The sequence below is a fragment of the Ananas comosus genome, linkage group 4 (assembly GCF_001540865.1).
Source record: "Ananas comosus cultivar F153 linkage group 4, ASM154086v1, whole genome shotgun sequence".
NCBI classification, from domain to species: domain Eukaryota; kingdom Viridiplantae; phylum Streptophyta; class Magnoliopsida; order Poales; family Bromeliaceae; genus Ananas; species Ananas comosus.
This window is the reverse complement of record NC_033624.1, coordinates 15,382,303-15,404,699: the sequence shown is the minus strand read 5'-3', so window position 1 is coordinate 15,404,699 and position 22,397 is coordinate 15,382,303. Positions and strand designations below refer to the sequence as shown.

Below are 22,397 nucleotides of genomic sequence, written 5' to 3'. Positions count from 1 at the left end.
TATTGGGTCTGTCAATTAGTTCGGCCCATTGGCACCGACAGTCGGTCCGATCTTGGGCGGCGTTTAGTCGCTAGTCAATTGACTTATTGGGCCGGGCTATATTTTGGTGCGGTTTTCCGAGTGCGGTCACCTGCAGTGAGCTCACCTCCCTGCACTAATCGTCTCGTGTGGCTCAAAATAATTCTTTTCGTGGATTCTTGCGTACAAAGCGTCGGGGTTACGCAGACGTGATGGTGAGCGTATCGCTGGGATGAAGGCCATATCACGAGCCCGCTAGGTTTCGGATAGTTCTCGCCAACACTGAAAATTTACCTTTTAGGTGGGTCCCGAAATTTACCATAAATAGACTTAACCCTAGGCCGTTATTCGGCCCCCAATAAATGGGCCCTTTAGTTCGTGGCTCAGTGTTCGGACCCATTTATGGAACGCCTTTTTTTTTTTTTTTTTTTTTTTTTTTTTTTTTTTTTTAATTTTGTGTCCGATTAAAGATGTACTTTATTTTCAATAAATCCATTACTCGGTATATTACATCCTGGGTGCATGGCTGTGCGTGCGATTAAAGATGGACTCTATTTCAAACATCCATTACTCGGGTGTATTGCATCCTAATTCTAGATTTAGCGATAATTGGACTATCCTGATAGGACATGAAACGCATTAAAATGATCCCTATCGTAACACTAACAACGTAGGTATTAGAATAAAATCCATGATGCTTCGTTATAATAGAAGAACCATCACAAAAGCATCCATTCTATTTTTAAAAGATTCGTACTAGCTTAAACTTAATTGCTTAGGAAGTACTTGAACCTAATGGGGGGTTATTTGGTCATTGAGTCTTAGTTATTTCAGGATATTACAAACCTCAAAACGTAGGAGTGCGACATTATCAAGATGATGTCAGCTAATTGACAGGGATTATATCACAACAATCTTAATAATATCCACACCTAGTATCCCTAAAATTTTGCATAATTGAGTTCATATGAGCTTACTCCTGTAACGGGTAACCTGCTGATCTAACAAATACTTGTATCGAATTACCAACTGGAATACCTGTCTTTCACATATTAAAAACACCATAACCATTGCATATAATGTAGGACGACATCATCTGCGATTCTTAACCCTCCATCAGTTGTTAAACTTAACTGTCAATGCGATCTAGCCATTGGCGACAAGGATCAACCACAAGTGCAGTCAAAGAGAACTGGTTATTTTAATTGAAAGACAAAGTAACAAGTAACAGGAGCCCCTTGAAATATAAAAGGGGTATTGTTCCAATCTTCTGCAACTTCTCATCTTTGGAAGGGGTAGTAAGTGTTTTCAAAATGTACCATTACTCCAAGCAGCAGAAAGAATTGTTTTTCACACAGGAAAGTGTCCTGTTATGCGTATATGATCAAGGGTGCTGCGTAGCCCGTACTTATTAACAGCCGCATTAGCTGCTCTGAAACCCTCCCCATAGGCGGATGAAGTATCATTAGCGATTTGATGCATGAAGAACTCACCGAGTTTCTTCTCAATATCAGATTTCCCTGCTTTCTTGAGTGACGGCCCCGAAGAGGAGGACGAAGACGAGGCGTACGTTGATGAGGATGGCATGCTTCTTGATCCCGGCATCACCTCAGATTCAAGCCACATGTAGGAGAGAACCTGGCAGATACCTTCCTCCACTTCAGGACTTAAGTTGCGATAGCCTAATTTGGCAAGGAAAATGTAAAATCACTCATGAACAAAACAATTATCATCACTAAACCATGAAAAGAATCTGATATCGAAGTTGAGATAAGTTGAAGGATTCGAATGAAACTAATAAATTTTGTAAGCAGAGAATCTTCTCAAAAAGGGTTGCAAGGAAAATCAATGATTTTATACTAGGGGTCACAAAGGTGAGCAATGCATACAGATTGCAGTAAAGGGGCACAAAAATAAGTAATTTTAACTATAATTTAACATAAAAAAGCTGGCAATAAATGCAAATTGGGAGGAAACCATGTTGCTCCATAAGGGTTCGCATTCTTTAGCTTGTTTTCTTTTGATTTGATGGAATTAGCTCAACTTTCAAAAGAAAAGAAAAGAAAATGAAAGAACGACAAGGCTTTCTGCTTGTGCAGTGTTGTTTGCAATTATGCAATAGCAAAAAGTTAAGGCATACCTTTAAGGCGTAACCACCCGTGCATCAATTCATGAGCAAGAATGGAGCCTGTTAACAGCCTGTGTACAGCATACCAGAATATAGTCACTAACTTTCATTCATCGGATAGTTGAATAATTCACTAGAACACGAGGATCATTCACAATAATACAGCTGAATATGCCAGTCCTGTAGTCTTGAGGACATTGGTAATAAGAACTAGGAATAGCTGAATACGTCAATGTAACTAGTTCTTGAACGAAAATATCGCGATCAAATATGGCGTCATGAGTGAAACTGACCTAGGAAGGCCATATAGAACAAGAATGGCTGTGACTTCACATTTCCGAATTAACTTCTGTGGGTGCGTTCTCATGTCCAAAATTCGATTGGCCCCAATTTTTGGTTTCTTAAATATCTGTAAACACACAAACACATACACACCCGAAATGTGTCATGAATTTACTGCAAGACCTTGGAAATTACTGTGGCTCACTAAAAGTGTTATGGCAGAACATATACACTGCTGACAGTCTGCTCCTCAGAAAGGCATAGGCCCCTTGTTTCAGGCATGTGGTGATGACCCTAAACCAAGATTAAAATTTAGAACACTTTTTTTATTTTATTTTATTGCCCAGTGATATACAAGAGAAAAAGTTGAAGGTATACATACATCTTTCTCTCCTTCCATGGCTTCATTTAGAGCTTGCCTTTCAACCAATAACATAGGAATCTGCTGATCTAATTTCATGTTCATACCTTCATAATAATCTCGGATAGAATGGTATAGGGGTTGACAGTCACCAGTATCCATGACAGCAGAATCCAGACACTCTAGGCATAAACTGCGCCCATCTCCCAAAGATATATATCTTAAACTCCTCGACTTCAATCAAGGTTAAAAAAAAACTTATGAGATATTATTCCAGGAAAAATATTGTAAAATTTATAGATGACTTGGAAGTAAATTCTCTCAAAAAGGTAGATGTAATCAGAAAAAAGTGGTTTTCATTGAAGCTGTATACATGCCTCCATCCTCTCGCAGCTACAACAGCGAGGCGTATCGTCATGTTCATGTGAAGGACAATACTTCTGGCCCCAAAATGGATGAGCTCTGTATTCAATTAAGCCAGACCTGTTCGTTGGAATCTACAGAAGTACATAGAGAAGTAATTAGCTCTTCATATCTATGGTTGTTTCTCGTATTCATTTTTTAGTAACTTCTAGGCTTCTAGTTGTTTCGTATTAACATGTCGGGAGCCCAAGGAAAGCCAATAATGGTATAATATTTTGAGATTGACACGTAACACGACTTGCATATTTGTTCTACATACATATATAACTACAACCATAGCAGATCTGGTCAGTAATAGGATGAGAGAACTACATTTGGGACGGTGACTTCATGACTATCATGAGAGTTATTTGTAAATCATTATTTGCAGCATTCAACTAGAACTTCTAAAATGATCTAATTGTATCTTGTTGATAATATCAAATTTACCAGGAAATTTTAGACTAGATTCTCAGTTGTCAGCTTAGTTCCAAATTCACTAATACTCCAAAGAATGACTCCGAATATTGAGTTTTTTGTTTACTTAGCCGACCTCAAATGGTAACAGATAAATATTTGGAAACAATGAAGATGGATAACGGGATATCACATCTACCATAAAAAAATGGGATATCATATTAACAGTATCAATAGTGATGTTTGAACTGACAGTTGTCCAGCGAAACTGTTTGAAAATGCAACTTGAATAATATCAAATTTACCAGAAAATTTTAGACTAGTTTCTCAGTTGTCAGCTTGCTTAGTTCCAAATCCACTAATACTCCAAAGAATGACTCAGAATATTGTGTTTTTTGTTTACTATAGCGGACCTAAAATGGTAACAGATAAATATTTGGAAACAATTAAAGATGGATAACGGGATATCACATCTACCATAAAAAAATGGGATATCATATTGATAGTATCAATATTGATGTTTGAACTGACAGTGATCCAGTAAAACAGTTTGATAATGCAACTTGAATTTGGATTATTAAACCAACATAGTTACTTTAGATAATCACCAACAACAGATATGCCAACGTGAATAAGGTTCTTACAAATTGATGGCAGACATCACATTTTGGGTGATGCAGCTCCTTATAGCATGACTTGTGGTAAGGATCAGTGCCTAACAAAGTAAACTGAAAATATATACAAAGTGAGACTTTCAAAATAAACACTCCAAAGCGAAAAAGAAAAGAAGAGAAGAACAGCAAAGAGACATGTTAAAGAAAATAAAGCAAGCTAAGTCGCTTAGCACTAAATGTACCTCGGTCTCACGGATAGGATGACCGCAAGCATAACAACGAAAGCACTGGGGATGCCAAAAGGTGCCCATGCAACTTAAGTAATGGCCATATCCTATTTCACAGTGACAACCACCGCAAACTCTGCATTATATGATTTTATCAGTACCATTTTGAACGTATAGTAGCAAGATGTTGCATGAACTAGTACACAAAAGAAACAAACCTATACCCTCTTGGTAAAAACTGCACGGGAGCATAAGGATTATAGGGAGCGTAAGGATTATTGGGAGGCATGCTTAAGCTTTCTCGAGTAGCTTTCGGTAGATCTTCATCAATATTCCCTTGTCCGTTCTGCTCTGCAAGGATTTCCAAAATACTTTATCATGGGAAGAATATAACCAAAATTGGGCAACAGCATTCAAATGGAGAACACAGAGAAAGGTACACTGAACTAGAATTTAAATTGGGTAGTAATGTATAAAGATCCCCTTCAGTGTAGTCCATTTTAAAATAGACCCCCAATTTTCTGATTGATTGTCACTCCTAAGTTTTCATTTATTTTAATGTTGAATACTTGAATTATTCCTTCAGTTCAATTACCGATCCCATTAAAATTTACAGGTTTGTTGACTATTAGACATTAACTGTTAACAGAATTCACAATTCCATGAACTAAAGAAGGGCAGCTGTTAAGTTTAATGTAAGAACCAAAGGAGCCAACAGAAAAATCTCAAATCAAACGAGGGGCGTCAATCAAAAAGATAATAAAATAAAATAAACTTGAGGACTCTTTTTCATAATGACCTATAATTCAGAGGGTTTCTTTACATTTTTACCATTTAAATTCGGAAGAGTTTCACGCGCGCCCTTTGAGTTTTTTGCATCCTCTGCAAGAGAAAGCGCAATTGCACGATCTAGTTCTTCATTCTCAGCTTTAGATTGATCATCCTGGCAAAAACTTGGAGCATTCTCATGCATCAGTATTTTAAAAAAGAAACCACAAAAATTCTCCATAGAACTTCTCTTAGTATGAACTACAACTAATGGGTTCATCATGTGATTAAATTGGAACAACTTGGAGCAGCCTAAGATGGGTTTTCAGCAGTCTAAGATGGGTTTTCTAGGTTTAACTAAAGGAAGATATACCATTGATCTGATTGGTCCATGCCATAACATATCTTCATCCCCGGTAACTGTTCGGCGTCGTCCATTTGATTCTCCAATGCTTCTTCCTTTGAAAAACTTACAAAGCCACTTCATGAAGCAAGATCTTTTATCATTGTGTGATCCAGTTGCATGTCCTGGTTGGAAAATGAATTAGCTACCACAGTCAAGAGGAAAATGCTGAAAATACAACTTGCTGATGACATTTTCTTTTAAATGATGTGTCTTTAAGGAGCAAGACGCACCTAAGTGCAGCCCCTTTCAAGAGGGCAGCACTTCACTTCATTAGTTAGTGAAACTAAACAATCTTGATTCTTGCATTAACATGAGTTTCATATCTTTTGACACCTAGTCTCAATAGAAGTTAAAAACCTACAGCACAAGAGAACAATTAAATTTTCAGGAGCTTAGGAGCAATAATTTTCTTCAGTCATTTCCACATGACAAGATGCCGATCCGGTGAACAAAAGCACTACGCGCTTTTCACTGCTCAAAGTAACCGGGAAGCTCCCTACAGTTATATTTAAAAGAAAGAGAAAAGCACAACTACATAGTGCGTCTTCCAGATTACCATGGCCCAGTGATAGATCTCATGTGTAACAGGAAAACAATAAAACAAGTTAGTGAGAATCCCATTCCAAATATGGTCGACTCATACTGTCCCTAACATTCTGTTTTACCGTGATCTTAATTTCTATCCATCCATATCATCTAATCACTCAGATGATTTAAACAACAAACATCATCAAGCATAAGACCTCCTTGTGAATTGGCTCACCAACCTCATTCCTAACTAAATTCAGCTCACACTCGGTCGCAATTAACACAACTCCGACAAGCACTTGCGATCTCTCACGACAAACGATACAAGCAGAATTCATAGATTGTTACGGCAAACAACGTGAGCTTAAACAGAACGAATCAAAATTTCGATCGCAACGACACGATAAACAACAACGGAGCGAGGGTTTGTGTTACCGTGATTGCAAGAGCGAGAATGTCGGGAATTGGAGGAAGCCATTGGAGGCGCCGGTCGAGGGGTGGCGAACCCACCACGGTGTAAAAGGGGCTTCGGGAGCGGAGGAGGAGGAGAGAGAGGAGATGGAAAGGGAGGGGGAGATAAAGGAGAGGTTGGGATGGAAAGGAAAGGATTAGACGGAAACGGAGGAGAACTGTTGCCCAGCCACCACACGGCATCTTCAAAAGCTAAGCGCGAATTATATATATATAAGAGAGAGAGAGAGAGAGAGAGAGAGAGAGAGAGAGAGAGAATATGTGAGGGGAGGGAGAAGGAAGAGATTCTTGGCTCGAAAGGAACACGAAAAGAGAGAGTTTGGGAGAGAGAAGGGGGAATAAGGAGAGGGGGACGAGGTCGAACGCGGAGAGATGCGGGAAGAGCACGCTTGGGGGGAATTTTCTAGAAAGTCACTGGAGTGGGGCAGCGAGTATAATATCCTCGGGGTTTTTTTTTTTTTTTTCCTTCTGAAACTTTTTTTAATCTCTCTTTTATTTCTTTTTTAAGTTTAAAATATACACTTTTTAATTTTTTCCCCAGTGCTAGTTCGCATAGAAGATCTGAACTCGGAGCTCTTACAAGAGAAAAGAGGAAAGCAAATCCAAAGGAAAATTCTGATTGGCTTTTTTTTTTGTGTGGTTATTCTATGAAACAATGAAGAATGATTTTACTCTCAATAAGGTGACCGAGGATAATCTTTTCAAGCACGCTACTCCGTGGAGAATGAGAAAGGTAGATAATTAGACAGAAATAATTGTGATGTAGGAAACTTAAGAGAGCATATAAAACTTTTGTCCTTTGAAAGGTTCTGAAATGCATAATCCTTGATTAAGAGATCCTTGGCTTTTCAGTTTTTTAGATGCCTATGTTCAGGTTGGAGGCTGAGAGGAATAAATTCTCTCTCTCTCCCCCTCTCTCTCTCTCTCTCTCTCTCCCTGGGCTGATTGTAGACTTGTAGTACAGCTATGTAGCTTAAAAGCTTCTTTTGCTCTGTACTTGCCACAGTATTTGATAGCTAAGTAGGACCAAATAGCCCATGCTCAGAGGGCTTAGCCTGATGTGCACGCACTTTGGGCGTCAAAGTACATATATCCACTTTCGCTCTTGGGCCTTAAGTACATCTTGGGTTGGGCCAAACCTCATTTGGTCCTCAAATTTAACTTAGTACATTGGTCCAATCGGCAACGACATCTATGTCTAAGGCCAATGCAAATACATCTGCACTGTTAATGTTCTTGTATTAGTAATTTTTAACATGAATTTCTAACTTATATACAGCACACTAAAGGAAAACATTGAAGAAATGGAACTTACAACTTAACGCGCAATCATTCGTCATTGTATAGTCGATTTAAATTTGAACAAAACTACACAATCAAAGCGAGAAAAGATATGTTGTGGATTTTTTTTTTTTTTTTTGCTTGAGGAGTCAGAGTGAATATGCATCAGATGTTGAAGAATCAACAAGCAAGATGATCGATTAAGACAGGATTTGTCTGAAAATAGGAATATTCCCTGTTTACTTTGAAAAAAAAAAAAGAGAAAGGATTTCGACATCAAGTAATGCACTGTTATCATCAACCAGTCAAATTACGGAACCACAAAAGCTAGCTCTATGAATTAGGAATTTTCGATAGTGGAAGAAATATATCGATTGGTTGACAGAAAAATATTAGCTAATCACACTTTGTATATTTAATTGCTTTTCAAACTAGTAGTTTGAATGGCCACCACTACCTCTCCGACGGTCGCAGCAACGTTGGCAACTGCATGGTCACCCTCAACAACCATGGCCAGTTCGTCGTGAGCGACGACAATGGTTCCACTCTTTGGACCTCCGAGCTCAAGTCCAAAACACCTCGGGGCAGGTACGATGCAAAACAACCAATTTCTTTGAAAGCTTGAGCTATCAAAATACACAATGGCAAACATGTTTTTCCAAGATTGCTTGATTGGTTAAATTCTTCCCTATTCATCAGGTATGCAGCGGTAGTGAGGCCAGACGGCCAAGTCTCCATCTACGGCCCCGCCGTCTCGGCCACGCTCTACTTCCCATTCCTAACGGACAGCAGAGAGTTTCCAGAGAATGTCTACATGCGGGTGGGCCGCAGCGTGCTGTTCTCGGGGCAGATACTGCATGACGGACAGATGCAGCAGTCGAGGGGCAGCGAGCTCATGATGAGCAATGACTGCGGTCTCACTCTCATCACGAGCTTGCTTGGGATGATATGGCAGTCACCGACCGGCGGGAGGGGCTGGCAGCCATTCCAGGCTCAACCACCGAGGCCAGTTGACCGTGCAGGATGACCGGAATACTGTACTCTCAGTAAGCGGCCGTGAGTTGGTGGAGGCGATTACGTCCTGGTCCTACAGATCAACAGTCAGGCTGTCATCTACGGCCCGGTCGTGGAGAGTTTCTTTCAGTGATCATCGAGTTCATGCATCTCGACAGCTCAAAATAAACGGAATGCCCTACGAATTGAAGCACCATAAGTTAATTGGCTAGTCCTCACTAATTTCTAGATGGTTACATAAACTTCCCTCGGGGCACTGGCAATGTTCTTAGACTTGCAAATAGCTGGAAAAATAGAAGAAAAAAGGAAATTACTCTCTATGTCTGGGACTCTGTTTGCTGAAGTTTACAGTATAGATTATTTTCCAGGTTCAAATCTTCTCTTTATTGTCTACTACCTACACTTCTAAGAAAACTTAATTAATGGCCTAATGTTGCTCCTCGACTGATTTTCTCTTAGAAACGAACCACTAGTCGACGATGACAAGACTTAAACGCCCTAGGAGAAAATAGGACCAGGTCAAAGAGAGATACGGAGAAACGAACTACTCTTCTATTTTCCTAATGATCTTTATCTGTCTCGAGAAAAAAAAAAAGAAAACAAAACAAAGCAAGAAAAAAAGAAAACTAAAACACGAATTGGAATCGCCTGAAGTCGAAACTAACAGATCCTCTAACACTGAACACCGGCTAAGAAACGAAACGAACGAAGGCGCCGAGCTATACAAATGAATATCTATAGAAATGTCTTCTTTATCAGCCGGTCCGCAGCAAGAAGACGCTGAGCTCCTGCGGCGGGCTACGGCTGGCACCGCCTCCGGGGTTAATGAGGTGGTACGAGACCGAGTCCCGGGAGCCGACAACACGCTCGTAGGTGGCCCTCATGTACATGAGTTCCCCTTCCTTCGCTGCCTTATCCTTATCCTCCTCCGCTGGGCAGAGCACCCCTGCCCCAGCCGACATCAGCCGCACCGACTCCAGGATCCTGGAGTCGCTCTCCGTCGGCCGCCTCCTCACCGCATAGCCCACCTTGCGCCCGTTGCAGTAGGCCTTCCACACGGCGGAGGATCGGCACCATGCGGAGGAGGAGGTGCAGCGGTTGCACTCGAGGGCGACGCGGAGGAGGCCGGAATGCATCTCGGCGGCGAGGGCGTGGGTGGGGATGGAGAGCTCGAAGAGGAAGGGAGGGGGCACGGCGGGATCGCGCTGGACGCAGAAGGAGACGCGCCCGCGGCGGCGGCCGAAGATGGTGCCCACGATCACAGAGCGGGAGGGAGTCGGCGGAGGACCCTGGTGGCGGCGGCGGTGGCGATGGTGGTGGGGAGGGGTTTCGGAGGCGGCGGCGGCGTCGATGAGGCTGTCCTCTTCTTGGGGTTCTTGAGGGGGTTGTTCCGCATGGTGGCCGCGGAAGAGGTCGGGAAAGGAGAAGCTGACGCGGTTCTTGGTCATGGTTGTGGTGGTGGTGGTTGTGGTGGTGGTGGTGGTGGAGGAGGAAGAGGTAGTCTTTGTGGCGGAGAAGCAGGAGAAGAGGGTGCGGCGGAGGTAGCCGGTCACCTTCTTAATTGTCGATTTCTTTTGGGCTTGGGACTTTGACATTATTGTGTCTTAAAAGAAAGGGAGAGAGAGTGAGTGACCAACGAGACGTAGAACCGTGGAGAAATACCACTGAGGACCAGGGAAACGGTTATAGTTGGTTAGATCTTCAGCAGTTAAGTCTAATGTAGTTTCGCCGCGTCACAGCACACGCTTTGAGATTAGTGCGGCATTTCTCCAACTTCTTACTCGTCAACTTTTTAAATGTAACCGAGAATGAGAGAGGTGCGATCCTTTTAAATTTTTAATATTAAAAAAATAAAAGTGTTGATAAAATTTATGTAAAAAATAAGCTCTCTGATAAGAAGGATGTAAGTTTAAAAATTTACTTTTGAATGTACCAATAGTACTACTATAATAAACATACTTATTTCAGTCCTTCATAAAAAAAAAAAAAAAAGAATATTAACACTTTGTAGCTCACGTGCCCGTGCTGCATGCATATATCACTAGTCAATTAGACGCTCAGACCAACGCATGCAATATGCATTTCACTAAAAAAAAAAAAGAGCAAAGTAATTTTCAATTGTAAATAATTATTTTCGTTATTTTTTTTCCTGTAATATAATTACAGGGAAACTCAAAAATTTCAAAATAACATAATTGAGTTCAATCCTGTCGTGTGCTGAAGTCAATTACTGGAATAAAAGGTGAGAGAAGAATAATTAAATACTACAAAGAGGAACTTATTTTTAGAATAAGATTAACACCCCTCTAGTTTAACTATATTTGATTGATGTACTAATTTCTCTTTCATTTAGTTTGCATGTTTGAATTATAATAAAAATTGATTAGTTAAATTCTAGCATTTTTTTTCTTAACTTACTTTGCATTTTTGAAATGTAATGAAAGTTGATTAGCTAAGTGTTAGTCTCTTTTTCTTTAGAGTTTAATTGTTCCATCATTATAATTTATGTACGTAAAAATAAATTTAGTTGTTTTAAATTAAAATTTTCAATTCTATAAAAAACAATTATATTATTTTCTATTTATTGTATTATAATTTATAATTTATCAAATTATATAAGAGACAACTATATTATATGAGCAGGGAGCCATATATAGTAGATAAGTTTACTGCAGGCGCGGGAATTTAATGGGTTTTGGTAAAATAAACACAAATTAATTTTTTTAAGCAATTGACTTCATGCCAAACAATCAACAGAACCAAAAGAATTCTACTTCCATAGCTATAAAAACAAGCCAAAAAAAAAAAGTTTTTATCTAAACTCTAATTTAATCAAAAATCCACTTCGACCTAACCTTCACCTACTGTGAAATAAACAAGCCGTGTACAGGAGCGAAGATCAAGTTGGCAATATGGCCTAATCCAAGTGAATTAATATGGGGCAATTAGAGTTAAGAGTTGCTCTGAGGGTCCATTTGTTGCGAAGGCCCCACCGCAACATATTCGCAAACCCCCGACCTTATGTGGATCTTGAGATCAAGCATGTGGGAGGCAAAGTAGCAAGCTCCGACATTGTCGGAGCTTGCAACCTCCGTCGCATGGCCCATAAAGTTGCAGTTTCAAACATGCACTAACCATCTCTGTTACTCGTAAGTGACTACACATTGGTAGGATTCAAAGTTGCTTACACCATAGTTGCGCCATTTAAAGCGTAATTGTCACATTCTCCAACTTTTCTCACTTTCCAAAGATGTTATGAACTAGTGACTAACAATGAGAGAGTCACTTAAGTGAGAGTCAGTTAATATAAACTAGAAGACTGACGTTCACGTTTCCGACAACCATGGAAATGAACATAAATCCAATGAGAATTATTTTAAAGAAATCAAAAAATCAATTAATAAATTGAAATCGCACCTGAATTCACCTGCACATCCCACTGTATATCCTGTCCGTTCTGGCCAAGCAGGTTTTCGCTAGCTTGTTCTCTTCCTTCGGCCACCATATCAGATTCCAGTGGGCCCAGCCTCACGTGCCATTAATTGAGCTCCGAGCTAAGCCCCGCTTTATTAATTGAATACTCCCACTAGATCCTAGAGCTCATGCATTCAACAGACGTCACCTCCCTAAGCTGCCCTGCTCCTTATGTGTCACGCTCCCCGGGCTTTCCAGCCAACATATGGCCCGCTGTTGCTGTGGCTGTTTCTCATCCGAATGCCCTCCTGCAAAGAGACAATGATCCCGCTGGAGCTTCCTCATCAAAGAGCTGCTTTTATAGGAAGCCGCACTACTGCTGCTTCGGAGGCGCAATTAAGATCAGGGGGAAAAGGCAGGATGAGTAGGCGAGCTTATTTACAAGTAGCCATGCTTTGGTTAGCAGCAGTAGCATTGCTACGTGAGAGCACGCTCTCACTAACAACCGTTGGTAACTATACCAAGGAAGAGCCCCGTGAAGAGTACCCTCCACGGCTTCTACAACCCCAGCATGACCAGCCTTCTCATGAGTGCCCTCCTCCATCCCACGAGCGCCCGTCACCTTCCCACAAGCCACCGCCTTGCCACGAGCGCCCTCCGCCATCTCACAAGCACCCGCCTCCCTATCACGAGTGCCCGCCGCCATCTCACGAGAAGGCTCCACCTCAGCAGCCACCTCCGCAGCATGCAAAGCCGCCACCTCAACCACCACAGCACGGACAACAGCCGCCAGCACCGCCACAGTACGGGCAGCCACCTGCACCGCCACAACATGGGCAGCAGCCACCATCACAGCCGCCGCAGCACGGGCAACCATCCCCACCGCCTACGCATGGAGCAGCACCGCCGTCCCGCAAGAAACCTCCAAAGCACGAGAAGCAACCACCACCATCTCATCATAAGAAGCCGTGTCCGCCGGAGCACAAACCACCTCCTCACAAGAAACCATCGCCGGAGTACAGGCAGCCGCCACCTTCTCCCCAGCCAACACCGCCCTCACACAAGAAACCTCCAGAACACAAAAAGAAGCCACCATCTCATCATAAAAAGCCATGTCCGCCGGAGCACAAACCGCCATCTCACAAGAAACCCTCGCCGGAGTACAAGCAGCCGCCACCTTCTCCTCAGCCAGCGCCACCCTCACCTCCGCAGTATGGACAGCCTCCACCCAGTAGAGGCCACCCACCACCTTCTCCTCGGCCTTCGCCACCCTCACCTCCGCAGTATGGACAGCCTCCACCCAGTAGAGGCCACCCACCACCTTCTCCTCGGCCTTCGCCGCCCTCACCTCCGCAGTATGGACAACCTCCACCAGAGAGAGGCCACCCACCACCTGGCTACAAGTGTCCACCTCCGGATCCACAGCCATCGCCTCCACCATATGTGTAGAAGCTGGGAACCCGACGTCCACGCAGTTTCGTCTTTAAGTTGTAGTGTCGTTGCATAATGTCCTCTTCTTTTTGTACTACCTAATAACTGTGTGTTGCTGTGTTTCCCACCGTAAGTGAAATCTTTAGCATGCACGAGTCCATGCGAGAATGAGTTGTTTTATCTCTTATCTAGTGGTTGTGAACAGCACAGAGCGTTTGATATTCGGCTAGCATTGGCAAGCGATCAATTGCCTCATGTTCAAAGAAATCTATGTAAATGCCAGTAACTCTGACTCACAAGTAATGCACCAATGTGGACGAATGAACATAATTAACTAACACTCGATGAACCATACCACTAGACTGTAACAACAGATAAAAAGAATGTAGATAAAAAGAATGTAAAGGTTCCATCCTTACCATCACCGTCAAATTAGTCGATACCTAAAACTGTTTTGAGTACCTCAAATCGAATACAAAGCCCACTCTTCATACTTGGCATACATTGCTTCCGCAGGCTTTATCTTGAAACATACATAAGAAAATCTGCAGCCAACATTACAAACGAAAATCAGAAACTACACATTTAGCACATTTGCAAGAAAGTATTAACATAGCTAGCTAATGAGACAAGTAGAACACTTATGTCAGATATATCCTAGCAATCTTATGTGCAAGAAAATAACCATGTTAAAATTTCTCTATGCAGAAACTCACAGGAGGCCTGAGACTGAAACTACCCCGACAATTCTTCACTATAACTGTAACACTTGGTAGATTTTACAATAATGATGATCATTTACATTTATGACAGCTTAGTTGCAGAGTACGGTCCAGTATGAAAGAGCCAATAAAGCTCGGAAAACAGAAATAATCAATGGATTAGCTTCTCTATTTTTACAAATGCAACACCATTACATTTGCACACATTAAGCCATCAGTGAAACAAACAAACTGTACAAATAAATGAATGTCAGAAATATAAACGTTCATTGCCCCATAACTTGAAGGGCTCTACGAATAGTGGCATTAATTTGTGGGGTCTCAACTATTTGTGGTGTTTAGTGAGGCATTCTCTGCCTCTGGGACTGGTACTGGCCTTGCCTACTTTTGAGTACATCTATGTATGAGCGCAGTCGGTAACGATCCGAATTCGTGGGGGAGAAAGGCGGATTGAGGGCGAGTATAGGTGCCTCCACCAGCAGAAAATTCAATAGAGATAGCGCCTTTGAATAGCGTGTTGCAGCTCTCTCTGCATTTCCCCTCATCTCATCAACCTGTGTTAATAGTAAAACAACACATATTCCTTGATTATAAACTCTGTTCCCCATAAAGCAACAATAAAACAAGAGAGTAAGAGCCAGTTGTTGTATGTAGTAACAAAAATATCTGTTATAGAATCGAAATCATGAAAAAAAAGTAATACTCACCGCGCCTTGTCTACCTGACATTAGTGCACACTGAAATATCATTTCAATTGCATCGGGCATCTCTGAAGCTTCTGCATGTTTATTTTCAGTTACGAAAAGGTATCATACAGCAATTTAACATCTATCTCAATAAAGAAGAAACTCACAGATTGCTGTTGATGTCAAACAAAAAAAGAATTAAGGGAAGGGAAAAAACCGGCAATCTGGGTAATATCGGAGGCAAGCTCTTCAGCACGACCAACTTCGAGGAGAAATTCTTTTTCAATCTGTGAGCGAACAGCATCAGGGAGTTGAGAGTTAGACAAGGAAAGGGAACCATCTTCCTCATAGGCTTTCTTGACTTTCATCTCCCGCGATGGGCTTCCTCCTACAGCGGAGGCCGCTTGAGCATGGCAAATGTGCATGGCTTGCTTCCAAATCGCAAGTACTACTAACTGAATGGAGAATGCTTCCAAGTGTCTACCATTTTCGACCTAAAGTTGACCCCAAAAAAAGAGCATATTTACCCTTAGTCAATCTTCAAGTATAAGAAGTGGGAGTCACAGATTAAGAGAAACATTCCATCATGCAATAAAATGGATAACTAGCAACCAATAAATGAAGGCACCATACTTGATGAATAGTCAAGCAAACAAGTAAATTGGTAAATAACTGACAGAAAAGCCAAGTGAAATTCAAGCACCATGAGTTTTACCTCTTCTTTGATCAACTCAGTTATGGCAGAAGCACACTGCTGCAAAAAACTAATCCTCGTCATGCAGTGAGCTGATGGCTGATCCATAGCATCCATCATGTCTATGGATCCCTGTGAAGTTCCGTATGCTGGAGGACTGTTACTATCCAGACTTGCCCTAAAACGCTGTCTGTTTATTTCGGCACCTTTTATAGGCATTGGTGCACTAAATGCACCGAGCTTTGGAGATACAGTTGGTGAACTTTCTGATTTGCACGGTGAGTTGCTTGGCTGGGATGGACTTACTGAAGAAGACGTTATATCTCGGGATGGTCCAGAGACAAGGACATAATCATGGTCTACAAATTCTTCTGAATCGACAATAGGAGAATCTACAAATGGGGGGGAAAAAGGGGAAAAAAAGGAATACGAAATCAGTGCTACAATTTGAGAAAAGAAAATGGCACAATGTATAGATAGTGCAACTTAGTCCCTGAACTTAACACCCAAACACTTTAGTCCTAGAATTTTCTTTTATATTGCAATTCCTTGGTTGTTATAAAAATCTAGCATCACATGACCTTCTTCTATAAAAGGACTTCTTTAGTCCTGTTTCAATTAAGCTGAAGCACCAAGTCAGTCCAAAGAAGAAGCATTAAAAAGGTCATTTTACAGAAGAAATTTAGAATTTTCTCTTCGATGGTCAAGGATGGGAAGTGCTCAAGTTTCTGAGGAAAAGTTTAAGGTTAAGTTTGCAATATCAGGATACTACAGGGCTTTCCAAACATTTTAGTCAAAAGAAAACTGTAGAAGACAGAAAAGGCCAAGAACAGCACCTTTTGCGGAGATTCTATTAGCATCTCTTTCATCTGTAATCTTGGTCTCTTTAGTATTCCTGCCCAGAGAATCATGTATATAACCAGCACTTTCCACCTTTTTATGTGATCTGTATCTAGAAAGGAGGCCTATACTTTTAGATGGGCTACACTCTGGAGTTCTACTATCTGCTTTGTTCCTGACAGAGAACCTATAAGAGGAACTTATTGAATTATTCTTGTCTACAGTCAAAGATGGGCTTCCATCTTGCCCACTCAATTCATCGTCCAAAGGGAAAGGCATACAATCTTCATGAGAACTTTGCCCTGAAAGCCTTTTTGGGCTGTACTCAGCCAATGGAAAGCCATCTCTTGTGTCAGATGATGTACGGCTGCTTGTGGAAAGAAGATTGAAAATGGTTACATGGAAAGCAGTGATGAACATGCATCGAGGGTTGAATGAGTTGTTACCTTGATGTTCCATCTGAGACTTGTTCTGATAAAAATTGGTGGTTGAAGAACTCTTCAAATGTGAGGCGTTCCACTGGAAGAATTTTGATGCATTATGAACTTAGGATCATGAAAGAGGCAATGCATTTGTGGCATCATATCTCTAGAATTAACATTCACACAACAGCGTATTGTGAACGAAATTTATGTAAGGAAGTTTTTGTGGTGCCACTATGAGTTCGCTGACAGTTTCATGTCCTATTTATTTTGGCTTAATAAAATGAGCAAAACAGGAATGTACAAAATCACGACATCAGAAGGAAAAGGAAAAGAAGAAAAAGGGAAACACCCTAGAATGTTTTACAAAACCTAATGTGAATGAAATTTATGTAAGGAAGTTTCTGTGGTACCACTATATGAGTTCACTGGCAGTTTCATGTCCTTTTTATTTTGGCTAAATATGTTACAGAATATAAAATGAGCAAAAGAGGAAAATACAAAATCACGATATCAGAAGGAAAAGGAAAAGAAGAAAAAGGGGAACACCCCAGAATTTTTTACAAAATAATTGCTCTGCTTGTAAATGGTTTATGAAATGAAATAACAAATAATATAGTTAAATCTTGTTCTGGCAAAAGCAGGAATACATGCCTGGATTGCGTCGCAGTAGCTTTCTGCACAAATCAATGCAGTCGTTACTTAGATTGTTATCAAGTGGGAAACGCAGCTCATTTGACTTGACTATGTTCTGCAGCAACTGATCAAGACAAAGGATTTACTGTTATTAGGGAATACACAACGAACTGGTAGAATAGCAGAAGTTAGAAAACCTGTATCTGATTGCTTCCAGTATAAGGGGTTTTCCCCATTAATAGTTGATACAAAATGACACCAATGCTCCAGAGATCTGCCTGCTCTGTCAGGGCAAAAGTGAATGAAAGACCAAGTTGGGAAAAAGCATTTGACAGATCTTATGTAATGAGAGATTGGCACGTCACCTTTGCATCATACTTCTGAACTCGCATTACTTCAGGAGCCATGTAAAGTGGGGAGCCACAGAGTGTTTCAGCCATACCACAAGGCTGAAGAGATCTGCTTTACGTAGCAGATAATTAAAATTAATCATTAAAGAACTCACATCTACCATCTCAAAGGTGCTTCACATATTAAAAACATGAGAAACCTTCATAGTTCATATTAAATGGAAATTTACTGCCAAGATGTAGTACGAGGACCTATATTTCATCAATATGTGCCAGAATTGGTGATGAGAGACAATTTTGTAGCAACAGATGGGCAGTGATGAGGAGCTAAAATTTCAGTTTCAGATGATAGTATGCCTAAGCTAGACGACGAAACAATCTCAGCTCATCCAGATGCCTCAAAAACTTCAGTCGATCAAGTAGTTATCAGAAAAGGCCTGCCACAAAAAGAATAGGATTATTTACCTTGCAAAGCCAAAGTCTGCTATCTTCAATACGGAGTTTTCCTCATGGGCTGAGAGAAGAAGATTCTGTTTAGCAGAAAAATCAATTTTAGAATGGAAACACTTGCAATACCCAGATTCAAACATGCCCCTGCTAGCTAAAAGCCTTATAATCAACTAACAAAAACTTATAAGATGGACAAAGATGAAAATTAACTGTATGACAAGAAAGCTGCACAGTAAGCAGAATATATAAGATGAATTTTTTCAACAAACAGATAAAAAGAAGATAGTTTTAGCACTTCATCCCAACTGATTCTGCAACAAGTTTTCTCATAAACAAGTTAAAGAAGTGAAAACTGCCCATATACACTGAATGATTCGGATAAGCTTTTGGGTTTTTTTCCACAGCCCATGAACAGTCACATGTTCACATACAGGAAAGAAAATGATTATTAAGTAATGCAGGGATAAGCAGAATAAGCAATGATGATCCTATAGCTCTTTTTAAAAGAGATAAAAGATGAGACATAAAGAGCCGCACTTTGGACTTGCTAACAAAATAATTTTTAGAAGCAAAAGGAACAAACCTGTGGCTTTAGGTCTCGATGGACCACATTGTTATCACGGAGTACCTGCAAACCAGAAGCTGAAAAGAAATAAAACATCACAGAGGAGAAAAATTAGAATTTTAGCATACATCAAAAATCTCATGGTAACACACCAATTTCAAGAATTTTGACCACCCAACTATATCAGATGTAGGTACCTAATTGTCGCATGAAATGCTTAGCAGTTGCTTCTGGAACTCTTCCATGGCGCTGTATGTACATATATAGATCACCGCCTCGACAGTATTCCAATATGAGATAAATTCTCCCAGAGGCCTAAAGAAGGCAGGAAAGTATTAAACATCTGAATTCATCTACACAATAAGGCCATTATAGCTCCATCAGTAGATGTTTGATCTCTTTCTAACTCTGGTGTAGCTTTCAATACAAAAAAATTATAACAGGAAACCTAGATCATATTAACACACACAACAACAATAAGAAACAGACTCATAGACCAGTTAATTAGGCCTGACTACATGAGTGCTTTTACTACATTGATCTCTTACATAGGCATTATTCTCTCCATTCACAAATAAATTGGCATGTCTTTCTATTCTCGATCTAAGTCTTTTTTGCTCCCCCTCTGGTGCAATACACCCTCAAACTCACATCTTTGTTAACGTCTTAGAACATTTTGTTTGCAGATTGAAGAACCTTTAGACCACAGGGTGCATTAATTTTATACATCCCAAGTCTTTCATACATCCATAGTCCTCACACAAAATTTTCCCTTGAGAGGTATGTAAAGATCATAGAAGACACTAGAAAGACTTCTCGGCTTATTTGCCTTTCTTTTATTCAAAGTCTCTTCAAGAGTAATAACCATTCTAAATTAGTTGCGGCAAACATTTTTCATTAGATTTTCACCATCAATTTTAACACCTTTTCCCACATACATTCCGCATCAATTCTTTGTCTGTATATTTAACCATGTAGCATTAATACTATGCACAAATAACTTCCTCAATGACTCTTCTCCTGCAAATCAATTAACCTAAGATAACATATACACAAGATTAAAAACTCTCACAGCTCGTCCTTGATCAACTGCTGACGGTGTGCATTAACAAACATCAGCTAATATGATTCAGCAAGCCCTATTTCTCCTAAAATCACGAGCATACCAATATATATTTATATACATATTTAAAATACCGACATAACATAACATAACATCTCAAACCTGTAGTACAACACATACATTTATGCGATTCACACCAATCAAAAAACAACGGCCGTTCCAACTCTCTTTTTCTACAGTAATCGAACAAAAAGGAATAGATCGTACAATTCTAAGATTCCAAGGAAAGCAACGATCCGAAGAAACCTACCGATTACGGAACCTAGGACGATAGGCATCAGAAAGATCCCACGGAGATCAAAACTTGCGAGAAATTATATCGGAAAAAAAAAAAAGAAAGGAGGGGGCGGGGGAACACCTGAATGAAGTCGTGGAGGGCGATGATGTTGGGGTGGCTGATGCGCTTGAGGATGAAGACCTCGGAGAGGAGGTTCTCCTGGAGCTTCGTGCTGAGCCGATCCATGACGATCTCCTTCACCGCCACCTCCGTCCCCCGCACGCGGTGCCGCGCCAACCACACCACCGAGTACGCCCCCGACCCGATCTGACGCCCTATTATATAATCCCCCACCACCCTCCCCCCTCCCACTCCTCTCCCCCCTCGTCGCCGAATTCGCCATGGTCGAAACCCTAACGAGAGAGAGAGATAGAGAAGGAGATGGAGGGAGACGAAGGATTGATTGAAGGGGGGGATGCCGAGAGGAGGCGGAATCAGAGAGAGAGAGAGAGAGAGAAGGAAATATGTTGTCTAGGGAAAAAAAAGGGAAATATATATAGGGGGGGAGAGAGAGAGAGAGAGAGAGAGAGAGAGAGAGAGAAGCTAAACTTCGTCGGCTTCTTGTCCTATCTTTGTTTTCCAAATGCGTAGAGGAGGAGGGGACTCGATGAAGGAGAGGGGGTAATTAATAATTTCTTCACCTGGACAATTTGCGGGGAAAAGTTAAAGAGGTAAAAGTTTTATTTTTGTGTTCGTGAATTTCTACAAGCGCGCGCTAAGGAAAAAGCCCAAATGTAAATTTGAGTTCGAAAGAATCCATGTTGGATAATTATTTAATCCGTTGGGGTGAACCTTAACAAATTCACTCTTCAAATTAAGGTTACGCTGTGAACGCTTTTTATCCGAGCCGTACCATTGTTTCTATAGTTTAATTGAGATTAAGTAGCAGATATAAACGTGCGGATCTATGACCTATTCACCGGCCTAATTACCAAAACGTAAAAAGGTTTTAACAAGAAGAAATAGGAACGAATGACGAAATGAGCACAGGACAAAGTTTTCAAGCAAATAGCCCAGGTTAAAGTGTTTTAAGCTATTTTATCAAACCAATAATGGATCGTTAGATTTTTCCTTTTTTTTCTTTACCCTTTGAAACAGAATCATGTGCGTCTATTCAGACGTCACTTTCCGCATTAAGAAGGCGCGATCTAATTTTAGTTGATTACTAACGAAACTGGTCAATCTACAGTAGCCCACTGAATTTGAATTTAACTATAATAAGTCTAAAAGGAAAAAATTTCAGTTCCTCTTATGACTGTTTTGTCAGAAAAGCGTGGAAAAAATTTTTATTGAATTTTTTTTTCCTGTCCGTTTGCTTCCAAAAAAAAAAAAACTTTTTCAAGAAAATTCTTTATAAATTTTATGAAAAACTAACATTTTTGTTTTCGTTAAAAAATAAAAAAATATATTAATTTGTCATAAAATTTTAAAAATAAATCTTAAAAAATTAGTTTTCTTTAAAATTAAATGGACGAAAAACTAATATATATATATATATATATATATGGAAAACCTTTTTCCCACGCTTTTCTGTCGAACCAAACACCCCCTTACATTTTCTTCTCAGAAACTCAATCTCAATCTCAGATATTTATAGTAGCAAGTCACAACCAGACACGAGCTTCACAAAAGGAGAGCCAGTGAAATATTTTTCACGTGTCATTTGACATGCGCATTGCCAACCCAGCTTCACAGTTTTACATGAACAAAATGGACATAATGCTTTATCAATGCTTTTCACGCTATCAAAAGCAAAGTAAAACAACCAAAAAAAGAAAAGAAAACAAAGAGAGAACCATGAAGTCGATTCGGCAACAATTTGCAGCAGCACAGCACCCAAAAAACAATCGCAAATCTGGCGAGAACCACA

At 40.5% G+C, this 22,397-nt stretch overlaps 4 protein-coding genes across 7 annotated transcripts; 1 reads left to right on the top strand and 3 right to left on the bottom strand.

Moving 5' to 3' along the window:
- LOC109709251 (protein DA1-related 2) lies at positions 1,196-6,857 on the bottom strand. 3 transcript variants are annotated; one of them, XM_020231387.1, is made up of 12 exons: positions 6,587-6,857; positions 5,591-5,745; positions 5,281-5,402; positions 4,668-4,800; positions 4,465-4,585; positions 4,253-4,336; positions 3,167-3,286; positions 2,811-3,023; positions 2,660-2,722; positions 2,440-2,555; positions 2,159-2,217; positions 1,196-1,700 (listed from the first exon to the last, which is right to left on the bottom strand). In XM_020231387.1, the coding sequence occupies exons 2-12, from the start codon at positions 5,653-5,655 to the stop codon at positions 1,369-1,371; spliced, it is 1,428 nt and encodes a 475-aa protein (XP_020086976.1). In that variant the 5' UTR covers positions 5,656-5,745; positions 6,587-6,857; the 3' UTR covers positions 1,196-1,368. The 3 variants fall into 3 exon arrangements, with proteins under 3 accessions (XP_020086976.1, XP_020086974.1, XP_020086975.1); XM_020231385.1 differs by having other exon boundaries at positions 5,281-5,392; XM_020231386.1 differs by having other exon boundaries at positions 4,674-4,800; positions 5,281-5,392.
- LOC109709253 (mannose-specific lectin 3-like) lies at positions 6,857-9,277 on the top strand. The gene is made up of 4 exons (XM_020231389.1): positions 6,857-7,053; positions 7,164-7,355; positions 8,342-8,491; positions 8,603-9,277. The coding sequence occupies exons 3-4, from the start codon at positions 8,394-8,396 to the stop codon at positions 8,928-8,930; spliced, it is 426 nt and encodes a 141-aa protein (XP_020086978.1). The 5' UTR covers positions 6,857-7,053; positions 7,164-7,355; positions 8,342-8,393; the 3' UTR covers positions 8,931-9,277.
- On the bottom strand, positions 9,366-10,818 carry LOC109709252 (protein MIZU-KUSSEI 1-like). Its single transcript, XM_020231388.1, has one exon. It carries the CDS (start codon positions 10,510-10,512, stop codon positions 9,673-9,675), a length of 840 nt encoding a protein of 279 aa, XP_020086977.1. The 5' UTR covers positions 10,513-10,818; the 3' UTR covers positions 9,366-9,672.
- Positions 12,174-20,826, bottom strand: LOC109708843 (serine/threonine-protein kinase ATG1c-like). Of its 2 annotated transcripts, XM_020230702.1 has the most exons (14): positions 20,609-20,826; positions 19,325-19,442; positions 19,146-19,204; positions 18,578-18,642; positions 18,128-18,221; positions 17,960-18,040; positions 17,781-17,886; positions 17,151-17,223; positions 16,701-17,071; positions 15,886-16,256; positions 15,388-15,664; positions 15,192-15,262; positions 14,861-15,038; positions 12,174-14,307 (listed from the first exon to the last, which is right to left on the bottom strand). In XM_020230702.1, exons 1-14 carry the CDS (start codon positions 20,711-20,713, stop codon positions 14,282-14,284), a joined length of 1,995 nt encoding a protein of 664 aa, XP_020086291.1. In that variant the 5' UTR covers positions 20,714-20,826; the 3' UTR covers positions 12,174-14,281. The 2 variants fall into 2 exon arrangements, with proteins under 2 accessions (XP_020086291.1, XP_020086292.1); XM_020230703.1 differs by lacking the exon at positions 12,174-14,307 and having other exon boundaries at positions 14,487-15,038.

Bases quoted from the DNA above. Each gene is read 5' to 3' on its own strand.
- LOC109709251 (XM_020231385.1), bottom strand. From the start codon at position 6,629: ATGGCTTCCTCCAATTCCCGACATTCTCGCTCTTGCAATCACG. The intron at 2,556-2,659 runs GTATATGTTCTG...GTGTGTTTACAG, and splicing joins AGGAGCAGACTGTCAGCAGT to ATATTTAAGAAACCAAAAAT. The intron at 1,701-2,158 runs GTATGCCTTAAC...TTGCCAAATTAG, and splicing joins CGGGTGGTTACGCCTTAAAG to GCTATCGCAACTTAAGTCCT.
- LOC109709253 (XM_020231389.1), top strand. From the start codon at position 8,394: ATGGTCACCCTCAACAACCATGGCCAGTTCGTCGTGAGCGACGACAAT. The intron at 8,492-8,602 runs GTACGATGCAAA...CCTATTCATCAG, and splicing joins TCCAAAACACCTCGGGGCAG to GTATGCAGCGGTAGTGAGGC.
- LOC109709252 (XM_020231388.1), bottom strand. From the start codon at position 10,512: ATGTCAAAGTCCCAAGCCCAAAAGAAATCGACAATTAAGAAGGTGACC.
- LOC109708843 (XM_020230703.1), bottom strand. From the start codon at position 20,713: ATGGATCGGCTCAGCACGAAGCTCCAGGAGAACCTCCTCTCCGAGGTC. The intron at 18,222-18,577 runs GTAAATAATCCT...TACGTAAAGCAG, and splicing joins GCAGACTTTGGCTTTGCAAG to ATCTCTTCAGCCTTGTGGTA. The intron at 17,887-17,959 runs GTTTTCTAACTT...TGTCTTGATCAG, and splicing joins CTGGAAGCAATCAGATACAG to TTGCTGCAGAACATAGTCAA.